Source organism: Sturnira hondurensis, unplaced genomic scaffold, assembly GCF_014824575.4.
Source record: "Sturnira hondurensis isolate 20B ecotype Veracruz unplaced genomic scaffold, ASM1482457v3 Scaffold0006849, whole genome shotgun sequence".
In the NCBI taxonomy this organism is placed as follows: Eukaryota; Metazoa; Chordata; class Mammalia; order Chiroptera; family Phyllostomidae; genus Sturnira; species Sturnira hondurensis.
The window spans coordinates 1,816,563-1,833,352 of NW_028079480.1; the positions used below are offsets into that span (position 1 = coordinate 1,816,563).

Consider the following 16,790-nt stretch of genomic DNA (forward strand, 5'->3'; position numbering starts at 1 on the left):
ATCAAGTCCACTGGGGTGGGGGTGAAATTGTCAGGCAAGGTTCTTTTTAAAAAATATTGGATTTGAGGTGGACCTTGAAGGACAGAAAGACTCTTCACATGCAGGGGGGGAAAGCATGAGCAAACACTGGTGGCCTATTGTCAGGGAAGAGAAAGAAACCATGCCTTAAAAAGAAGGACTAGACCCAACTTGAACAGTCTGGAGAGTTAAACTTCTTGTAGACATAGGGAAGGACTTTGTGCAAAAATTTTTTCTGAACACAGAACTACATGGTTTAGACCAGGTTAATGTAACAAATGTCTTTTGTGGGGGGGCTATCGTGTACAGGCACTGAATAAATGACTGAAGATGAACTTGCCTTTGGTGTGGAACTAACGTCAGCCTGGGAGATAAGTTGCACTTGAGGTGACAAGGACGTGAAGTAAAGTGGAGAGGGGCAGGTTTATAAGACCTGCTGAAGGCAGAAACAGTAGGTCCCAGTAATTGACTGGCTAGGAAGCAGAAGCCAGGAAGCAGAGGGAGTCAGCAGAGAGAAGTCTTCAACATATGAAATTAGGCAGCTGCAAGAATGGAAGAGCAAAGGAAAACTGGCTGAAGGGGAGAGATGCAGAGCTTGATTTTAGAAGTGCTGAATCTGAGGACAACTACATCAGAGTATCCAGTGGGTATTTTAGAGATATGAGTCTAACATTTGAGAGAAAATAGTTGAAGATCCAGCATAGGGGTCTTCCCATTGGACAGAGTTGTGGAACTGAGCAAGATTTCTCTGGGAGGGAGTGTAATGAGAGAAAAAAACAGACTGTTGAACTGACCCAGAGGGTGTCCACACCCAGGAGTGATCTGAGCAAAAAACCAAGATGGTCTAATGCCAAAAAGGGAAGGGGAGAAAGTTTCAAGTAGGAGATGGTTGTCAACAGTGATAAATGCGACAAAATAAATTATGTGAACTGAGTATATAAATAATAAATATTTGTGGAATGAATGTATGAACGAATGGAAGAAAGCCCTTGGCTCTGAAAACCAACTTTCCTCAGTCAGAATGGCCAGGGTTGCCAAGAGGATTTCAATGTTAAATTTTGCCCACCCCCCCTATAAAAACACATTTCTTCTTCCACAAGTCATCCTGTCCACCACACACACATCCTTCCCTGTTTCCCTCACCCTCCTTCCCAGTTTCCGCAACTTCCCAACACACCTTTGGTGTTAAAGGAGACAGGAAACTCCAACTAGAGTTTCCACTTCATTAACTACTGTGGCTCCTCTTACACAAAGGGATATGTGGCAATTGGGTGGAAAAGGCGATTGTGTTCTAGCCCCAGTTGCACTACTAACTAGCTGTGTGGGTTTGGGCAAGTTGCTCAACGTCTCTGGATATGGGCTTTTTCATAGATAGGAGAGGGTAGGTTCTATTTGGACTCTAGACAAGTTTAAAGGTGTCTTTCAGCTCAAACGGCTATGATTTTATCATTCTCAGAAGGTCCTTGCAACATCCTCAGAGAAGGAAGTTAAGTACTAGACCTGGAGAAACGACCGTCAGCCCTCTTCCCAGGGCGAAGTGCCAGGATAGGAGTGTACCAAGAAAGTGAGACGGCGCTGCCCGGCCCTCGCAGATCACTAAGTGAGCAGATCCCATTCCCATGGCTGGGAAAGATCCCAAAAACCCGAGGGCAATTCCCACCCCACACCCGACTTTTCCGAGACTCCCAGAACGCAGGGAGGCTCTAAAAAGCCCTGCGGGAAAAATAAAGATTTCTTTCCCAGAGTCCTGCGGTGCTTCAGCAAGTCGGATTCCGGCAGACACGATCTGCAGCCGGATAATGACACAGACAGTCTTTTGGAAGAACCGACTGTTCTCGCCTCGCTCGCTCCGAGTTCTGCGGACGGCCGGACGCCCGCGCTGTGTCCCAACCGGCCGGCATCCGACCCCGGCCCGGTTGCCAAGCCAGCGGCGCCCTTGCCCTGGCCCTCCTCCCCTCCGCCGGCCCCGCTGCGGTCTGCAAACATTTCCTGCCCCCGCCCCCACTCCCACCCGGAGCTTCCCAGTTGGAGCGAGTTGAGCTCGAAGCCGGGTCAGCGCTCCCAGTCGCCCCAACTCGGCTTCCCCGGCCACCAGGAATAAGGAGGGGGCCCCTCGTCTGGCTCGGGAGCAACCTTCGGGGAAAGCCAGGTGCCCAGAGCAGTGGGAGGTCGTTCGGGAAACCTAGGACTCGGGCAAGGAAGGGGACAACTGGCAGGGCGCCCGTAGCCCCGCTCCCTTCCCCGTTGTTACCTGCTCGCTTGCGGGGGTGTCCCGGGGCGACCGGCCTCTCCCGGCGCTGTCTCCCCACGCAGTTGCCCATGCTGGCTCCTCAGCCGGCCCCCATGCACCGGAGGCGGCGAGCTGGTCAACTGCTCCGCGCTCCTACCCCGGACGGCGGCGTCCGGGGTCAACGGCTCCTGCCGCCCCTCATCGATTGCTCCCCGATCTCCCCCGGGGGCTCGCTCTACCCCAGCGCCGGCTTCCCCACAAACTTTGCGGCTGCGGGTGAGGGGAGAGAGGGAGGTGGCCGACTCCCCAGCACAGTCCCAGGTGGCCGGGCCAGGGGGGCCCGCGACGGTGCCGGGCCAGAGAACAGCTCCGCTGAAGGGGCGGAGAGAGGGGGCGGACACCGCCACAGCTACACCCGGCTAGCTCAAGGCTCCCAGCTGGGGCCGGCCCCTCGGAGCCTGTCACTCACCTGCCTAACCCCGCCCCAGCCCAGCCCCGCTCTCAGTCGCCGGCCCGCGGTGCCCGCGCGGCCACCGCCCGCCGCAGGTGCGCATGTGACCGACGGCACCGCCCCCTCGGGCAGGGCCTGATTTTTTCATTGGTTTCCCCCAGGGTGTGTACCGCCCCTCGGCCCCACCCAGCCAGGTGCCCGCCCCGCCGCCGGTTTCCGGGGTAGCAGGGCCAGGAATTACTTGCACTCAATGGCCCCCGGCTGCATGCCCAGAAGCGGCCTTCCTTCCCCGCTCCACAACGCCGACTCCAGGCCCCGCCCCTCGGGGAAAGGACCGTCCCATCCCTCCCCTGAAACTGCCTTGGCAGGAGCCAGCACAGCACGTGATCCGGGGGCGCCCCGCCCCCTCAGTCTTCGCCCGAAGATTGGTTCAGCAGGCGCGTGCGCCGAGAGGCCCGTCCCGCGCCACAGCCCACTTCCCCTCCCACAGTCTCCAGTTCGCGTCATGGCGGCCGCCGCCGATCTGGAGGCGGTGGCGCCCACGGGCGCCCTGTGGGGCCTCGTGCACGACTTCGTCATGGGTCAGCAGGAAGGCCCCGCTGACCAAGTGGCTGCAGGTACGCCAGACGTCACCGCGCGGCTTCCTCTTGGGGGCCGACAGAAGGGAGCGGCCTCAGCACTGTAGCGCGGCGGGAAGGGAGTGAGGGACAGCGGTGTCTTTGGGAGATTGGTCTGAGGTTGTAAGCTTCGTGTACTTAAGAGCCGTAACAAACTGGTAGTCGCTTGCATCTTCCTTAAAGTGCCTTTACTCCCCTCATCTTTTATAGCCACCCTGTGCGCCGGCCCGGGTTAGGAGAGTTATTACTATTTCACACGTAAGGAAATAGGCCCAGAGACTCCCAGATCAGGCAGGCAAGAGAACCGGGACTCGGACTCAGATGCTCCAGTTTAGACTCTGGTGCTGACCCCGTGAAAGCACGTCGTTTCTGGGAGATTGACAGGAGAAGCAGCATAATCAGGAGCATCAGCTCCAGTCGCGTGGCTTGATGGGAGTGGCCGGACGGCCAGATCCCTGGCTGTAATTGGAGAGAGGAGAGAAGCCAGCCTGAGGGAGTTTGAGCTGTTCTTCGTATCCTCCTTAAGGCTCTTCTTCCGTTCCGTGGTAAAGTTCTTGATTAATTTGCTTCGTGACGTTTTCATGTGGTTTATGTTTTATCCTTTCCCCAGATCTTCAGTTTCCTGCTTTTGACCGGTTCAAGGATCTCTTAGTTCAGACAACTTAGCTAAGATTTAAATAAAAGAAATTCCAGATTTCCTTGCAATTCTGAGACTTCACTCTTTTAGGAAAAAATTTAAGTTTTTTAATGTTAGGAGGCTTTCAGATCTCGTGTTAAGTCATAGAATACAAAATATCATGAAAACAGATGAGTTTAGTCTATTTTTGGAAATTTCTCATGCTTGGGGGAAAAGTAAAGGGCGAACTTCTCTTCAAAATTGAACATATTAACTTTTAGAATATGTGGTAAATTAATATAGTGAATCTTCAGGAAGTATAATACTTTGGTCCTTAGCAATTCCACTTTTTAAAAAAATATTTTATTATTTATTTTTTAGAGAGAGGGGAAGGGAAGGAGAAAGAGTGGGAGAGAAACATCATTGTGTGGTTGCCGCTCATGTGTCCCCTACTGGGGACCTGGCCTGCAACCCAGGCATGTGCCCTGACTGGGAATCCAACGGGCGACCCTTTGCTTCACAGGCCCGTGCTCAGTCCACTGAGCTGCGCCAGCCAGGGCAGCAATTCCACTTTTATCCATTTCATAATTATTGAACACGTATTACTCCCCAAACAGATGCAAAGCAATAGGAATATAAACACAAATTAGATGAGATGTGCCCATCACTACACCATGAAAAGGACTATGAGAGGCCCATGCCAAGTGGCATGGAAGCACCAGGGAGCAGATGCCTGATGCTGCCATTCCACTAAGTTTAACTTTTTTTTAAAGTTTAACTTCTTACAGCATCAGGAAATACAGTATTTTATCAGTGCTTACAGTGATCAAGTACACTGCATTACCAATGTCATTTTCCCCAGTGTTTTATGAAAATTTTCAAACTTACTGCAAAGTCTAAAGAATTTCATAAGAAACCCACATACACACCATCTAGATCCTACCATTTACATTTTAATATCACTTGCTGTATCACATATTTATCCATCCATTTAAATTGTGAATATCAGTAAACTTCTCCCTAAATATTTTGGTATCATATTATTGACTAGACTTGTTTACAGTTTATTTTGGTGTAGAATTTATACCCCATTAAGTGTACAACTTTTAAGTGTATGTTTACTGTTTTGAGAAATGCATATACCTACCCCTACCAAGATAAAGAACATTGCTATATCAGTGTTATTTGTAACTATTCTTTCACGTTTGTATATTATGAACACAATAATTTTGAATTTTTCAAATTCAGAACATGAGAGACGCGAATAAGGAATGCCAGTTCTTATAAATATCTTTGTAAAATTTATATTTGTATGCCTGAAGTAAATGGGCTAAATTATTGTCTAGTTTAAATTTAACTCAGCTCAGGTAAGACTGTAACACCAGCCCTGTTGTAATTTAACTCTTCCAAGAAAGGAGGTTGGTAGTAACAGGTAGTAATATGAGGTTGAAAAGGTTTGGTGGGGTTGGATTATGCATAACCTTGGATTGCAGGCAGAGGGATGTAAATGACCTATTGTAGGTAATAGGAGTCATTGTAGATCCTTGAGCATGGGAGTCACATAATGAAAGTTAATTTGAGAAAGATTAAATTGATATTCTGTCTTAGATCACAGCTTTAGTTAAGGTTATTGAAGGCTGACAGTTTTGAAGTGTCCTGAGAATCATATGTGCTTTCTAATCCTCCATCCCAAATCAAGCTTTGTCAGTGCTGAAGAAACCAACATCTATTCAGCCATACTACAGCAGCAGCTTCACCAACAAGTTATAAATTCAGAAGGAACACCCTCTGATCACAAACGCAGCTACCACCAACTTTGTTCTTTACCTGGGTTCTGATGAAAGTGTCAGATGCAAAGGTGTAAGTAATGGAAGAGAAATGTTCTGGTAGTCTAAGGGTTAAAGGCTTCTCAGCCAGGCATTCTGGGGCTGCCACTACCTGGCCCCAGCCTTTACTCTCACCAGTCCTCTCCTGGACCTTTAGTTCCATGCAGCCACCTTGATTTGCTATTCCCTGAGTGCTTTCCTAGTTCCCTCCACTAGCTCTGTCTAATCGAAGTTAGACCTAGGAGTGGAGGCCCAGTTTGAGTGCTCACTGACTACCCCCTAAGAGTTTCCTCAGTACTCCAGCCAGACATCATCTCACACTTCATAATCTCTGTGGTACTTACTTCTCAACCACTCATATATTTATTAACAGACTTGCTTAGTAGTTATTTCTGTACACATCTCCACATCTTACCCTCCTATTCCTACCACCAGAGTCACTTGGAGTCCAGCATATGAGGGAGGATCCCCCCCAAAACAGAGTTTACTTATAAAAATTGTGTATTCTAACATGTTTAAACTTCAGTCACCTTCAAAGTACTCTCCATGTGATTCAATATACCCATGGAGAGTTTTTTTTCCACTGCTCAGAATGGTTTTAGAACTCATCAATTTTGATGCCTTTTAGTGCTTCTGCCATTTCACCTCTTCCCCATCAATAACTGATTTCCTTTGAGGACTTTTTTCCTAGGGAGGGAAGAGTCACTTAGTGGGGGGTGAGTTCAGGTGATAGGGAGGGTAGGGCATGGGGGTCATGCCATTTTTGGTCAAAAACTACCGAACACTTAAAGTGCTGTGGGGGCAGATATATTATCATGAAATGGATAAATACATTGAAAGCATCTTCAAAAAATTTTACTGAAGTCGAATACAGCCTCTCACAGCAACGCCAGCTGCTGGTACACTGATACAGATGGGTTCCTAGAACACTCACCTAGCCGAGGAAGCCTGTACTACAAGAGGCCTGCCCTCCAGAAGATAATTCCTAGGTTTTTTTGGGGGGGGCGGGGAGCTCCCTCATAGTAGGTGTGCTGTAAAAAAAAAAAAACCTACCTAAATTAATGGAAATAAGAAAAGGGAGAATCTGTGGAATTTGAGGCCTAACTAGTTATAGGCCTTGAAGGAGAGGGAGAACTTGGGATGACCCCAAGTTTTTGAGCCTGAGAATGAGCAAAAGAGAAGTACTTTGTTTAAAAAAAATGGAGTTGGGAATGGAGCTGGTTTTGAAGAGTGATTTTTGGACATGTTGAATTTACAGGTGATGGATATAAATTTTCTTTCCTTATTTGGATTTTCCTTAATTTTAGTCTTTATTATATTGTATTGTCCCACATTTGTGACTCCTTGAGGAGACCAGTATTCCTGAATCCAAAAGATTGTTAGATTATTAATGAACAGTGAACTATAGTTCTGAGACGTGTGTGACATCCTCAGCAGAAAAGACAGTTGGAGAGCTTAANGGTTTTGAAGAGTGATTTTTGGACATGTTGAATTTACAGGTGATGGATATAAATTTTCTTTCCTTATTTGGATTTTCCTTAATTTTAGTCTTTATTATATTGTATTGTCCCACATTTGTGACTCCTTGAGGAGACCAGTATTCCTGAATCCAAAAGATTGTTAGATTATTAATAAACAGTGAACTATAGTTCTGAGACCTGTGTGACATCCTCAGCAGAAAAGACAGTTGGAGAGCTTAATTGGAACTGAGTCCCGATTGGGATTTTTCTTTCTGCTGCTCCTTCGCATACCAGACCTGCCCCCACCGCCCCCATCCCTTGGCTGCCGCTCCAGATTCTCAAGTGGCTGCAACTCCATCAGACAGAGGTCTGATTGTGCAGTCTGTGTCAGTCCCATATAAATACTCCTTTGACAACATTCCCCACACACACTGATGCCCTGCTGAGGAAAGTGTGGGTAGTTAGGAGGTGCTAATAGGTCCATTTTTAGAGAGCAAATCTTGGACTCATTGGAAAAACTTAGGGAAAGGAACTTTGACTTATTTTTCTTAATGCCAGTGAGGATAGCCTAGTTAAATTAACTGTTTATTAGCTTCTTTCATCCCAGGAGTCCAAGTACGTAATTAATGGTACTTCCAGGTATTTTTCATTTGGGGGGAATTTATAGTGTTAAGAGAATTGACTCAGTTAAAGTTAATGAGCAATGGTCCATAAACCCAAGAATTTTTTCTCCTTTCTTATGTTAACCGGTCTCTGTATCACCATGGTAATACTGAACTTGTTACACTGTGATTGCTTTAGATGTCTTTCTGCCCTAAAAGACTGGGCTCTTTATTAAAAGCTCCGTCTATATTTCTACCTCTGCCCCCTAACACTGTACCTGACTTACAATAGGTGTTCAATAAATGCTTTACAAATAAATGAAAACAAATACACACAATTATGGAGAAAACAGAAGAGGGAGTAATTCTATTTTGGGAATCCAGGAAGGTTTCACAAGAGTTGACATTGGAGCTGAATCTTAAAAGAGTTTAAGTTCCTCTGATTGACAAGAGCAGGAGAGAAGCATTGCAAATTCAGGGAATATTTACAGGATTAAGGATATGGAAGAACTTGACATACTGGGATTTCATGTGACTGAATGGTGGGAGTCATAGTGAAAGGTAAGGTAGAGGGGATTTGGGGACCACACTGTGAAGGACTTCAAGTCCCAAGGAGTTAAGTCTTAGTCAATAGGAGCAAAGGAATTGTGCATGTTCAGGATAGGGAGGTAATTCTAGATAGAATATGGATGGTTTAGAAGGGTTTTTAATTTTAATTGAGGTAAAAATCACTACTTTAATCATTTTAAGTACGCAACTAATTAACTTTTAGTATATTCACAGTGTTCTGCCTCCATCACCACTATCTACAAATTCCAGAACATCTTCATCACACAAAAAAAGTGGAGGGCTATTTTGAAATCTGTTGCTATATAGTCTGGTCATGGGGATGAAAAGGAGTCATATTTGAAAGACATTTCTGAGGTAGACTCAGCAGAACTAGAATAAGGTGTTAAATTTAGTCACCTTTGTTGAAAACATCCTAAAAATACTGTTCTAGTTTGTTGCCACCTTACTCATGGTTTTCCTTACTCGTTTACTATAATGTGATAGCTATAAAGCTAATGTAAATAATATCTGTATTTTTTCCTAATTTACACTACTTTTATACTTCGCTTTTTTATGTTTGTTCTGTATTTAATCCAAGATGGGACCCTTAAAGGTGTGAAGACTCCAGGGCTCTGCCAGGAGGGTTCACTTAAGTATTGGAATTCAAGGAACCACAGGCAAATGGGTGATTCTTTGTAATGATAAAGCTGTTTCTTTCCTTCTTATTGCCTTTGGTCGTTTTGTTTTATTTTAAAAAATCAGCTGTCCAGGGCAATTTGACCTTTATGGAATGAACACATTTAAGCGTATGCCGTGGGCTTCTTCTGTGGTGGGTTTCTTTTCCGGGCTTCTTCTCAGCGGCTGGTGTCTTGGTAACTGGTGTCTTGGTGCAGCCTTTTTATGCACCAAAGGCATCTTCTGCTTCTTAAGGCCAACAGCCTTCTTTCCTTTCTTCCCTACCACAGGCTTCTTGCCTGGAACCCCCTTCTCATCTAATTTGGCTTCTAGTGCTGCTGCTTCATTATCCATCCTGGAGCTGTGGTTCTTGGCCTGGCAAAGAATGGTGTTTTGGCACGTGGTCATTGCATGTGGGTGTAACTTCAGCAAGATTCTCAGGCTTTACAGTGGCTTCTCCTTCAGGACTCTGTGATGAGTCTTCTTGTGTGGAGCTGCAGGGCTCTTTGGATCTCTGGGCTTTTCAGTGTGCTCAGGTCTGTATCGGGCATCTTGTGCATGGGAAGTTGTAGATACTTTTTAGGGAAACAGCTGTACGCCAAGTGCCATACAGATCATCCAACTTACAGACAGCACTTTGAGCACAAATGCAGAAACAGCCCACATGCCCGTCGGGAGCAAATTTCAAAATGTTCTGTTTGCTTCCATTGTGCAGAGTAATTCCAGGGATGTTTCTGAAGGCTTTGATGATACCACTGTCCTCGTTATAGATGATGCCAGGTCCCCTGTGCTAGATACCATGGCAGGTTCTTATTTTGCTCTTGCCACCTCTCATTTGCTGAGAGGCATAGACCTTCTTGATACTATTCCAGGCCTTAGGTTTCTTAAGAAGCAAAACAGCTTCCTTTTTGTTTTTGTAGCCTTCAACTATACCTTTACACCAAAAGAATTTCAAGAACCTCCTCAGTGCAGTGACCTTTAGACAGGCCCAACACTGGTAAGGCGGAGGCAGCCAGGGCAGAGCTGGTGGCACATCACTTCTGCGATGCAAAGGGCACCGGTTTTTGGTTGGTGCAGACGTGTGACCCTCACAACCCATATTTCCAGAAGCATCCTGGCCAGAGCCATGAGCCCCACCACCCCAAACTCTGGGAATTTCAGCCCCAGCTCTGCCAGCACCCCAAGACTCAGCTCTGATTTGATGACCTGCCAGTTCACAGACAGCATAGGTCTGTCTCTCTTGTTTTTTGTTCAANCTGCGATGCAAAGGGCACCGGTTTTTGGTTGGTGCAGACGTGTGACCCTCACAACCCATATTTCCAGAAGCATCCTGGCCAGAGCCATGAGCCCCACCACCCCAAACTCTGGGAATTTCAGCCCCAGCTCTGCCAGCACCCCAAGACTCAGCTCTGATTTGATGACTGGCCAGTTCACAGACAGCATAGGTCTGTCTCTCTTGTTTTTTGTTCAAGTTGGTGTGAACACAGTTCACAATATTGGGCCGAATGGGTGTCTTGAACACAGCAGGCAAAGTGATGTTTTTGCCAGATGACTCCCCTTTTCGGAGCACGCTGGATGAGCACACACCATGGTGGGGAGAGGAGAAGGCCACGCTCCTCTCAACTTGGTGGCTCCCACAGGAAAATCAGCAGCAAGTTTCTTAATGATGTATGTTCAGTGCTGAAGAAGTTTTTTTTTGTTTATAAAATTTGAGGCAACTTATAGAAATGGAAATTGATTAATAGGGGCATGAGGGAAGTTTCTCAGGTGATAGAAATATTCTGTATCTTGATTGGGGTGTTGGTTACTCAAGGTATGTTTTTTGTTTAAAGATTCTTTTTTGCTTTTTTTAATAAAGATTTTATTTATTTATTTTTAGAGAGGAGAAGGGAGGGAGAAAGAGAGAGAAAAACATCAATGTGTGGTTGCCTCTTGTGCGCCCCCTACTGGGGGACCTGACCTGCAACCCAGGAGTGTGCCCTGACAAGGAAACAAACTGGTGACCTTTTGCTTTGTGGAAGGACACCCAACCCACTGAGCCACACTGGTCAGGGCACTTTCTGGACTCTCTATTTCTGCACCATTGATTTCTTTGAATATGAACTCATATTACACTGTTTGGATTTTTTTTACTTCTATTATGGAAATTTACAAGTATATTCAAAAGTATAACAATCTTTTAATATCTTGAAGGTCTTACTTACCTTCCTTCCCCATTACTCTTTTTCAGAATTTGCCTACTTCTGTATATGTGTATTTATTTATTTGTACTTTCTTTTTTTCTAAGATTTTATTTATTTATCTTTAGAGGGGAAGGGAAGGAGAGAGGGAGAGAAATATCAATGTATGGTTGCCCCTTGTGCGTCCCCTGCTGGGAACTGGCCTGCAACCCAGGCATGTACCCTGACTGGGAATCGAACCGCGATCCTTTGGTTCGCAGGCCTGCGCTGAATCCACTGAGCTACACCAGCCAGGGCTATTTATTTGTACTTTCTACTTGAGTTTTCTTTTGTGGTCCTTAGTGGTGCTTTAAAGTTTTCACGTTTTTAAAGCTTATAGCCAGCCCTGGCTGGTGTGGCTCAGTGGATTGAGCTCGGGCCTGCAAACCACACGATCACGGTTCGATTCCCATTTAGGGCACATGCCTGGGTTGTGGGCCAGTTCCCAGAAGGGGACTCACGAGAGGCAACCATACATTGATGTTTCTCTTCTTCTCTCCTTCCTTTCCTCTCTAAAGATAAATAAATAAAATCTTTAAAAAACTAAAAAATAAAGCTTATATCCAGATATTTTTCTTTATTTTGGGGGGGGAGGGAGGACTATTGTGAATAGCATCTTTTTTCCTTTATATTATTTTACAGGCTTGTGTGTATGTATGTGAAGCTTCTTAATTTCATAATATTAATTTTCTACCCAGCCACCCTAACAAATTATTTGTAATTTTTTTTTAGCTTTTCTCTCCCGTTTTCTATATATGGTCATGTACATGCGTAATCTACAAATGATATAGTTACTTTTCAATTTTTATACTTGAAGCTGCATATGCAAAGTGTTAACAGTAATGCACATAAGGCAGGTGGGGGTGCAGTGTGCTCTTGGGAAACACAGTGGGCCTGGCCGTGGGAACCTAGAGTAGGCAGGTAACATTGCTACAAGAGCCATTGAACCCTGGGATGGGGTTTCTTTGCTTTTTCATGTTTCTTTTCTTTTGTTTCCTCTAGATGTGAAATCTGGAAGCTATACAGTGTTACAAGTGGTGGAAGCCCTTGGGTAAGAAAGAGCCTCTGCTCTAGAATGTGGTTTTCTAGCACAGCATCAAAAAGTTATTTTGTATACTGTTGCTTTCCTGGAACTAATTGGTACTAACTTTCTACTACTGTAGCCCACCCCATCCCCACCCCCTCATCAGTACCTCATAAGCCTGTGTTTCTCCTGAAAACAGTTTTGTGCCACCTAAGACTCCTAAGGCAGTGTTGGGAACACACAGCCTGGGGGCCATACTAGCTCCTGGATCAGCCCACAGATTTGGAGTGAGGTGGGTGGTTGAAGGCCATCAACTATCATTTAATTAGAGCTGGAGTTTCTCCTGTGCGTCTTCAGACCCACCTGCCCCCAGTGGGATTCTAGGCATCATGGATCTGACTCAGACCTGCCTTGGGTCCTGCCCTGGCAGTTGCCAGGGCCTTGCACCAGACCCCCACTATAGGAAAAGGTTTGGGAAAACAGCTGGAAGACCAGTGGTACAAGATATTCTGAGCATCAGAGGAAGTATGTGCTTGTAACCTGCTTTCCTCATATTTCATACTTGGTAGACCAATTAATTGACAAGTCTTAGCAAAGGTTGTTAATAGTCATGGCCATATCTTCTAAAACAGAAAAATAGAAAATGGTGGGGGGAATAAGTCACCATTATGTATTTCTCCTACATAAGCAACTATTTGACCTTTCTGCTTATTATTCTGGGCTTTATCCATTAAAAAATAACACCTTTATTGAGATATAATTCACCTATAACATTCACCATTTAAAAACGCGTGTTCACATATTTGTGCATCCCTCATGACAGTCAATTTTAGAACATCTTCATTACCCCAAAAAAGAAACCCCATGCCCATTAGCAGTCACTTCTCATCCCCTCTCCTTCCCAGCCCCTGAGAACCACAAATCTGTTTTCTGCCTCTGTGGATTTGCCTGTTCTACATTTCACATTAGATGGAATTATATCCTGTGTGGCCTTTTCTGTCTGGTTTCTTTCACATAGCATAATGCTTTCATGAAGAGTTCATGCCTGCTGTAGCGTGTGTCAGGCTTTCACTCCTTGCTGAATAATATTCTGTTGCATGGATAAACCACATTTTGTTATTTTGTTTAACTGTTTATCTGTTGATAAAACAGATATTTAGGTGTTTCCACATTTTGGCTATTCTGAATAATGCTTCTCTGAGCATTTGTGTGCCTTGGTTTATTTTTAAATGCACAATTTAAATGCACATTTTTTAAATGCACATTTTCTACTCCTTAGCAGGGACCTTTCTGTAAAGTCCTACCCTAGGGATCATGTTAAGAGGGATGTCATTTTTTCCCCTTCACCCCTAGGTACAGATACCTTTATCCTTGAGGTCTTACTGAAATATCCTGGCTAGGTCTCCCTCAGAAATTCTCTACTTCCTATAATTGCTGGCTTAGATTCCTTCTAGTATATTTAAATGTAAACTCTATAGAACTATGTTGACAATAATTCACTTCCTCATTACCTCAGCTCAGGTCCTTCCAAATTAGTAATTCTAAATAGTTAGCACCTTTATTTTGGCCATTGCTTTGTAAACTTCCAGTTACAAAGTTGTTCGGGTTTTTTACCCCCCTAAGATCCTGGTGGATGCACTCAGCTTTTTTTCTTGAGCAGTAATATATTTATTCTCCCCCTATTTTGATAACTGCAGCTGCCAATCATCTCCTGAGCCCTGTGGGTAGCTGCTAGACTGTATTTCAGAGGAATGTCACTGTCACAATTATACCACTGGGGAGAAAGAGTAAGCCCAGTGCCCAGTCACTGCTTGTATGTAGATGGACACTTCTGGTGGCTGTCGTGTCACATGTCCTTCTAATGATGCCAGATCATCTTGGGATTGGCTCTTTAGGCTCTGGCCTTACTGTTATTTGTCATGCTAAGCACCTCCAGAATACCTTCCTCTGCTGGAAGGTATTCTGTGCCCAGAGGGTGAGTATAGTTAATTGCAAAATATTCACCTCCTTAGAAGTTTGAACTGGGTAATGTCGGGTTGTCTCTATCCTACTTCCTCCCAGGTCTTCTCTAGAGAATCCAGAACCCCGAACTCGGGCACGAGGAATCCAGCTTTTGTCACAGGTGCTACTCCAGTGTCACCCCTTGCTCCTGGAGAAGGAAGGTACTGGCATCACTAGGAGGGGTGTCTTCCTGGATTGCTGAGCCAAGCGAGGCCGTGCTTGTCTGTTCAAGCTAACCTTTCAGGGAGGGAAGGAGGGAGAAAGGGTGTGAGGAATTTGTGAACTACTAATTCAGGGTCTTCATTCCTCACTGGTATATGTCACGGAAATGACAAGAATTGAAACAAAAGACAAGACAGTCTTGGATTTTAGATAGTTTTTTTTTTCTTCAGTATCCTATAAAATGGACTAAGTAATGTCTCATAGATGGAGTGGAAAAGTAATGAAATGTCAAAGTGCTTTGAAATTGTAAGGAAAAAAGCCAGCAACTTATTTATCTTCTATAGCAGGTGTAGGCAAACTGCAGCCTGTTTTTATACATAAGGTTATTTATTAGCATATAACCGCACCCATTTATTTACCTATTATTTGTGCTACATTTAGTAACAGTGGCCAAGTTGAGCAGAGTTGAGGACTTGTGACACATACCATGTCCTGCAAGCCTGAAGTATTTACTGCACGGCCCTTTGAGAAAGTTTGCCAGCCCCACTTCTATGGAAAGACAGTTCTGGGGTTGAGAGTGGGTTTCACGGTGGACCTATGTGAGAGTGGATAATAAAAGATATTCACCTATTTTCCTGTCTAATCAAGGCATCTGAAATGGGAGGGCATGGGACATACTTCTTGGTGAAGGAGAAAATTTGTAGTGAAGTCCAAGCAATATCAGCCCTCAGAAACTCTGGGGAGGAACAAACCTGGTGAGCCCTCCTCCGTCCTGTGTGAACTAATGGCTGAATTTCTGGTTTGTGCAGTGGTACACCTGATCCTATTCTATGAGAACAGGCTGAAGGACCATCATCTTGTGATCCCATCTGTCCTGCGGGGTTTGAGGGCACTTGTGAGTCCTTTTTTTCATTATACATCATATTTGCAGGAGCCCCTTTCCAGTGAATTCTCCCTTTGCCCTTTTGGGGTGAGGCTTTGAGTGCTGAGAAGCAGATGCCCAAATGTGTGACTAAGCTAATGTCAGCGAGCCTCACTTCTGTTTTCAGCCTGTTTTACTTTAGAAAGTAAAAGGATCCTTTGGGGACTGGAATTGAGAGCCAGCCTGGAAGGTATGGCAAAGAACTAATCAACTTGAGAAAAGGGACTGCGTTTTTCACTTCTTGCTGAACGAGGATGTTGTGATTCCCACTAATAGCTAATTAGGCCTGACTAAGGGTTGTGTCTTGAAGGCCATGCTAGAGTTCCCTGGGCACTCACTTGTCTCCTCTTCTCTCCCAGAGCCTGTGTGTGACCCTGCCCCCAGGGCTGGCTGTCTCTGTGCTTAAAGCCATCTTTCAGGAAGTGCATGTGCAGGTGAGTGATAACAGTCACTTTGCTATTTTTTCTCTCTCAGCCTTTCACATAACCAGACTTAGATAGCAAAAAAAAAAAAAAAAAAAATTGCCTTCTAAGTGCTTACTGTTTCAGATCTCTGACCATCTTTGCACGCTGTTCCTTGGTACTATGTAAGAAGAGGGAGGCATGCCATTCTGTCTGGCCTGTGTCTTCTTACTCCTAAAGAAAGTAAGGCAGGCAGCAGACAGGTTTTGTTATTGGCCCCACTGCTATAGTGCTGGGCTAATAGCTATGTCTTTTCTCTGCCTTTCCTCAGGTTCATCTTATACTGGTATAGAGAGCACTGCCTTCTTAGAGATTGTAAAGCAGGAGGTAGTTTTGTCAGCTGAGTTATTCTTTGAGCACTCTCTTTACTTACTTCTCGTCTCTCCCACCTCCAAGTCCTTGCCACAGGTGGACCGGCACACAGTCTACAGTATTATCACCAACTTTATGCAAACTCGGGAAGAAGGTAAGAGGCAGGTTGCTCTGGGAAATCTGGAGATTGAGTGCATCCTTTTGTCCTCCAGTACCAGACACATTTGAGCCTGGGGGTGAGCCTGGGGGTTATGTAGAAGAGCGAATATGCTGAGAGAGTGACAAGAAACTGGGGTCTACTTGCTCCCTGATAAAGTAAAGGAAGGGTAGAATTTGGGCTGATGTTTGTAACAGTTATGTATTGTTGCACATCTCTTCTTTGCCAAGTAGGGGGAAGGTCCTCTCTGGGAGGCAGGAAAGGGGAGGCAGTGATAGTGGGAGAACACCGGGCAGAAGAAAGCCCCACTTTCTACTGCGTGGGACAGTAGTGACCTTGTTCTCTTTCCCAGAGCTGAAGGGTCTAGGAGCTGACTTCACCTTTGGCTTCATCCAAGTGATGGATGGTGAAAAGGATCCCCGGAATCTTCTGGTGGCCTTCCGCATTGTCCATGACCTCATCTCCAGGGACTATAACCTGGGTATGTC

General features: G+C 45.3%; 2 protein-coding genes and 1 pseudogene across 5 annotated transcripts in view; 1 reads left to right on the forward strand and 2 right to left on the reverse strand.

The window, feature by feature from the left end:
• The window catches only part of UBTD1 (ubiquitin domain containing 1), a 55,298-nt gene extending 52,539 nt beyond the window's left edge, over positions 1-2,759 (reverse strand). The window contains exon 1 of the mRNA XM_037050819.1: positions 2,270-2,759. Coding sequence (XP_036906714.1) covers positions 2,270-2,339 — 70 coding nt within the window. The 5' untranslated portion in view covers positions 2,340-2,759. The remainder of the gene's footprint in view (positions 1-2,269) is intronic.
• A 396-nt stretch (positions 2,760-3,155) lies between these two features.
• Positions 3,156-16,790, forward strand: part of MMS19 (MMS19 cytosolic iron-sulfur assembly component) — a 29,142-nt gene continuing 15,507 nt past the window's right edge. For 3 of the 4 annotated variants that reach the window (XM_037050809.1, XM_037050810.1, XM_037050812.1), the window contains exons 1-7: positions 3,156-3,316; positions 12,266-12,314; positions 14,349-14,449; positions 15,260-15,345; positions 15,732-15,806; positions 16,230-16,299; positions 16,655-16,783. In XM_037050809.1, coding sequence (XP_036906704.1) covers positions 3,205-3,316; positions 12,266-12,314; positions 14,349-14,449; positions 15,260-15,345; positions 15,732-15,806; positions 16,230-16,299; positions 16,655-16,783 — 622 coding nt within the window. In that variant the 5' untranslated portion in view covers positions 3,156-3,204. The remainder of the gene's footprint in view (positions 3,317-12,265; positions 12,315-14,348; positions 14,450-15,259; positions 15,346-15,731; positions 15,807-16,229; positions 16,300-16,654; positions 16,784-16,790) is intronic. The other variant, XM_037050811.1, reaches the window with a different exon arrangement.
• On the reverse strand, positions 9,153-11,261 carry LOC118990309 (60S ribosomal protein L4-like; annotated as a pseudogene).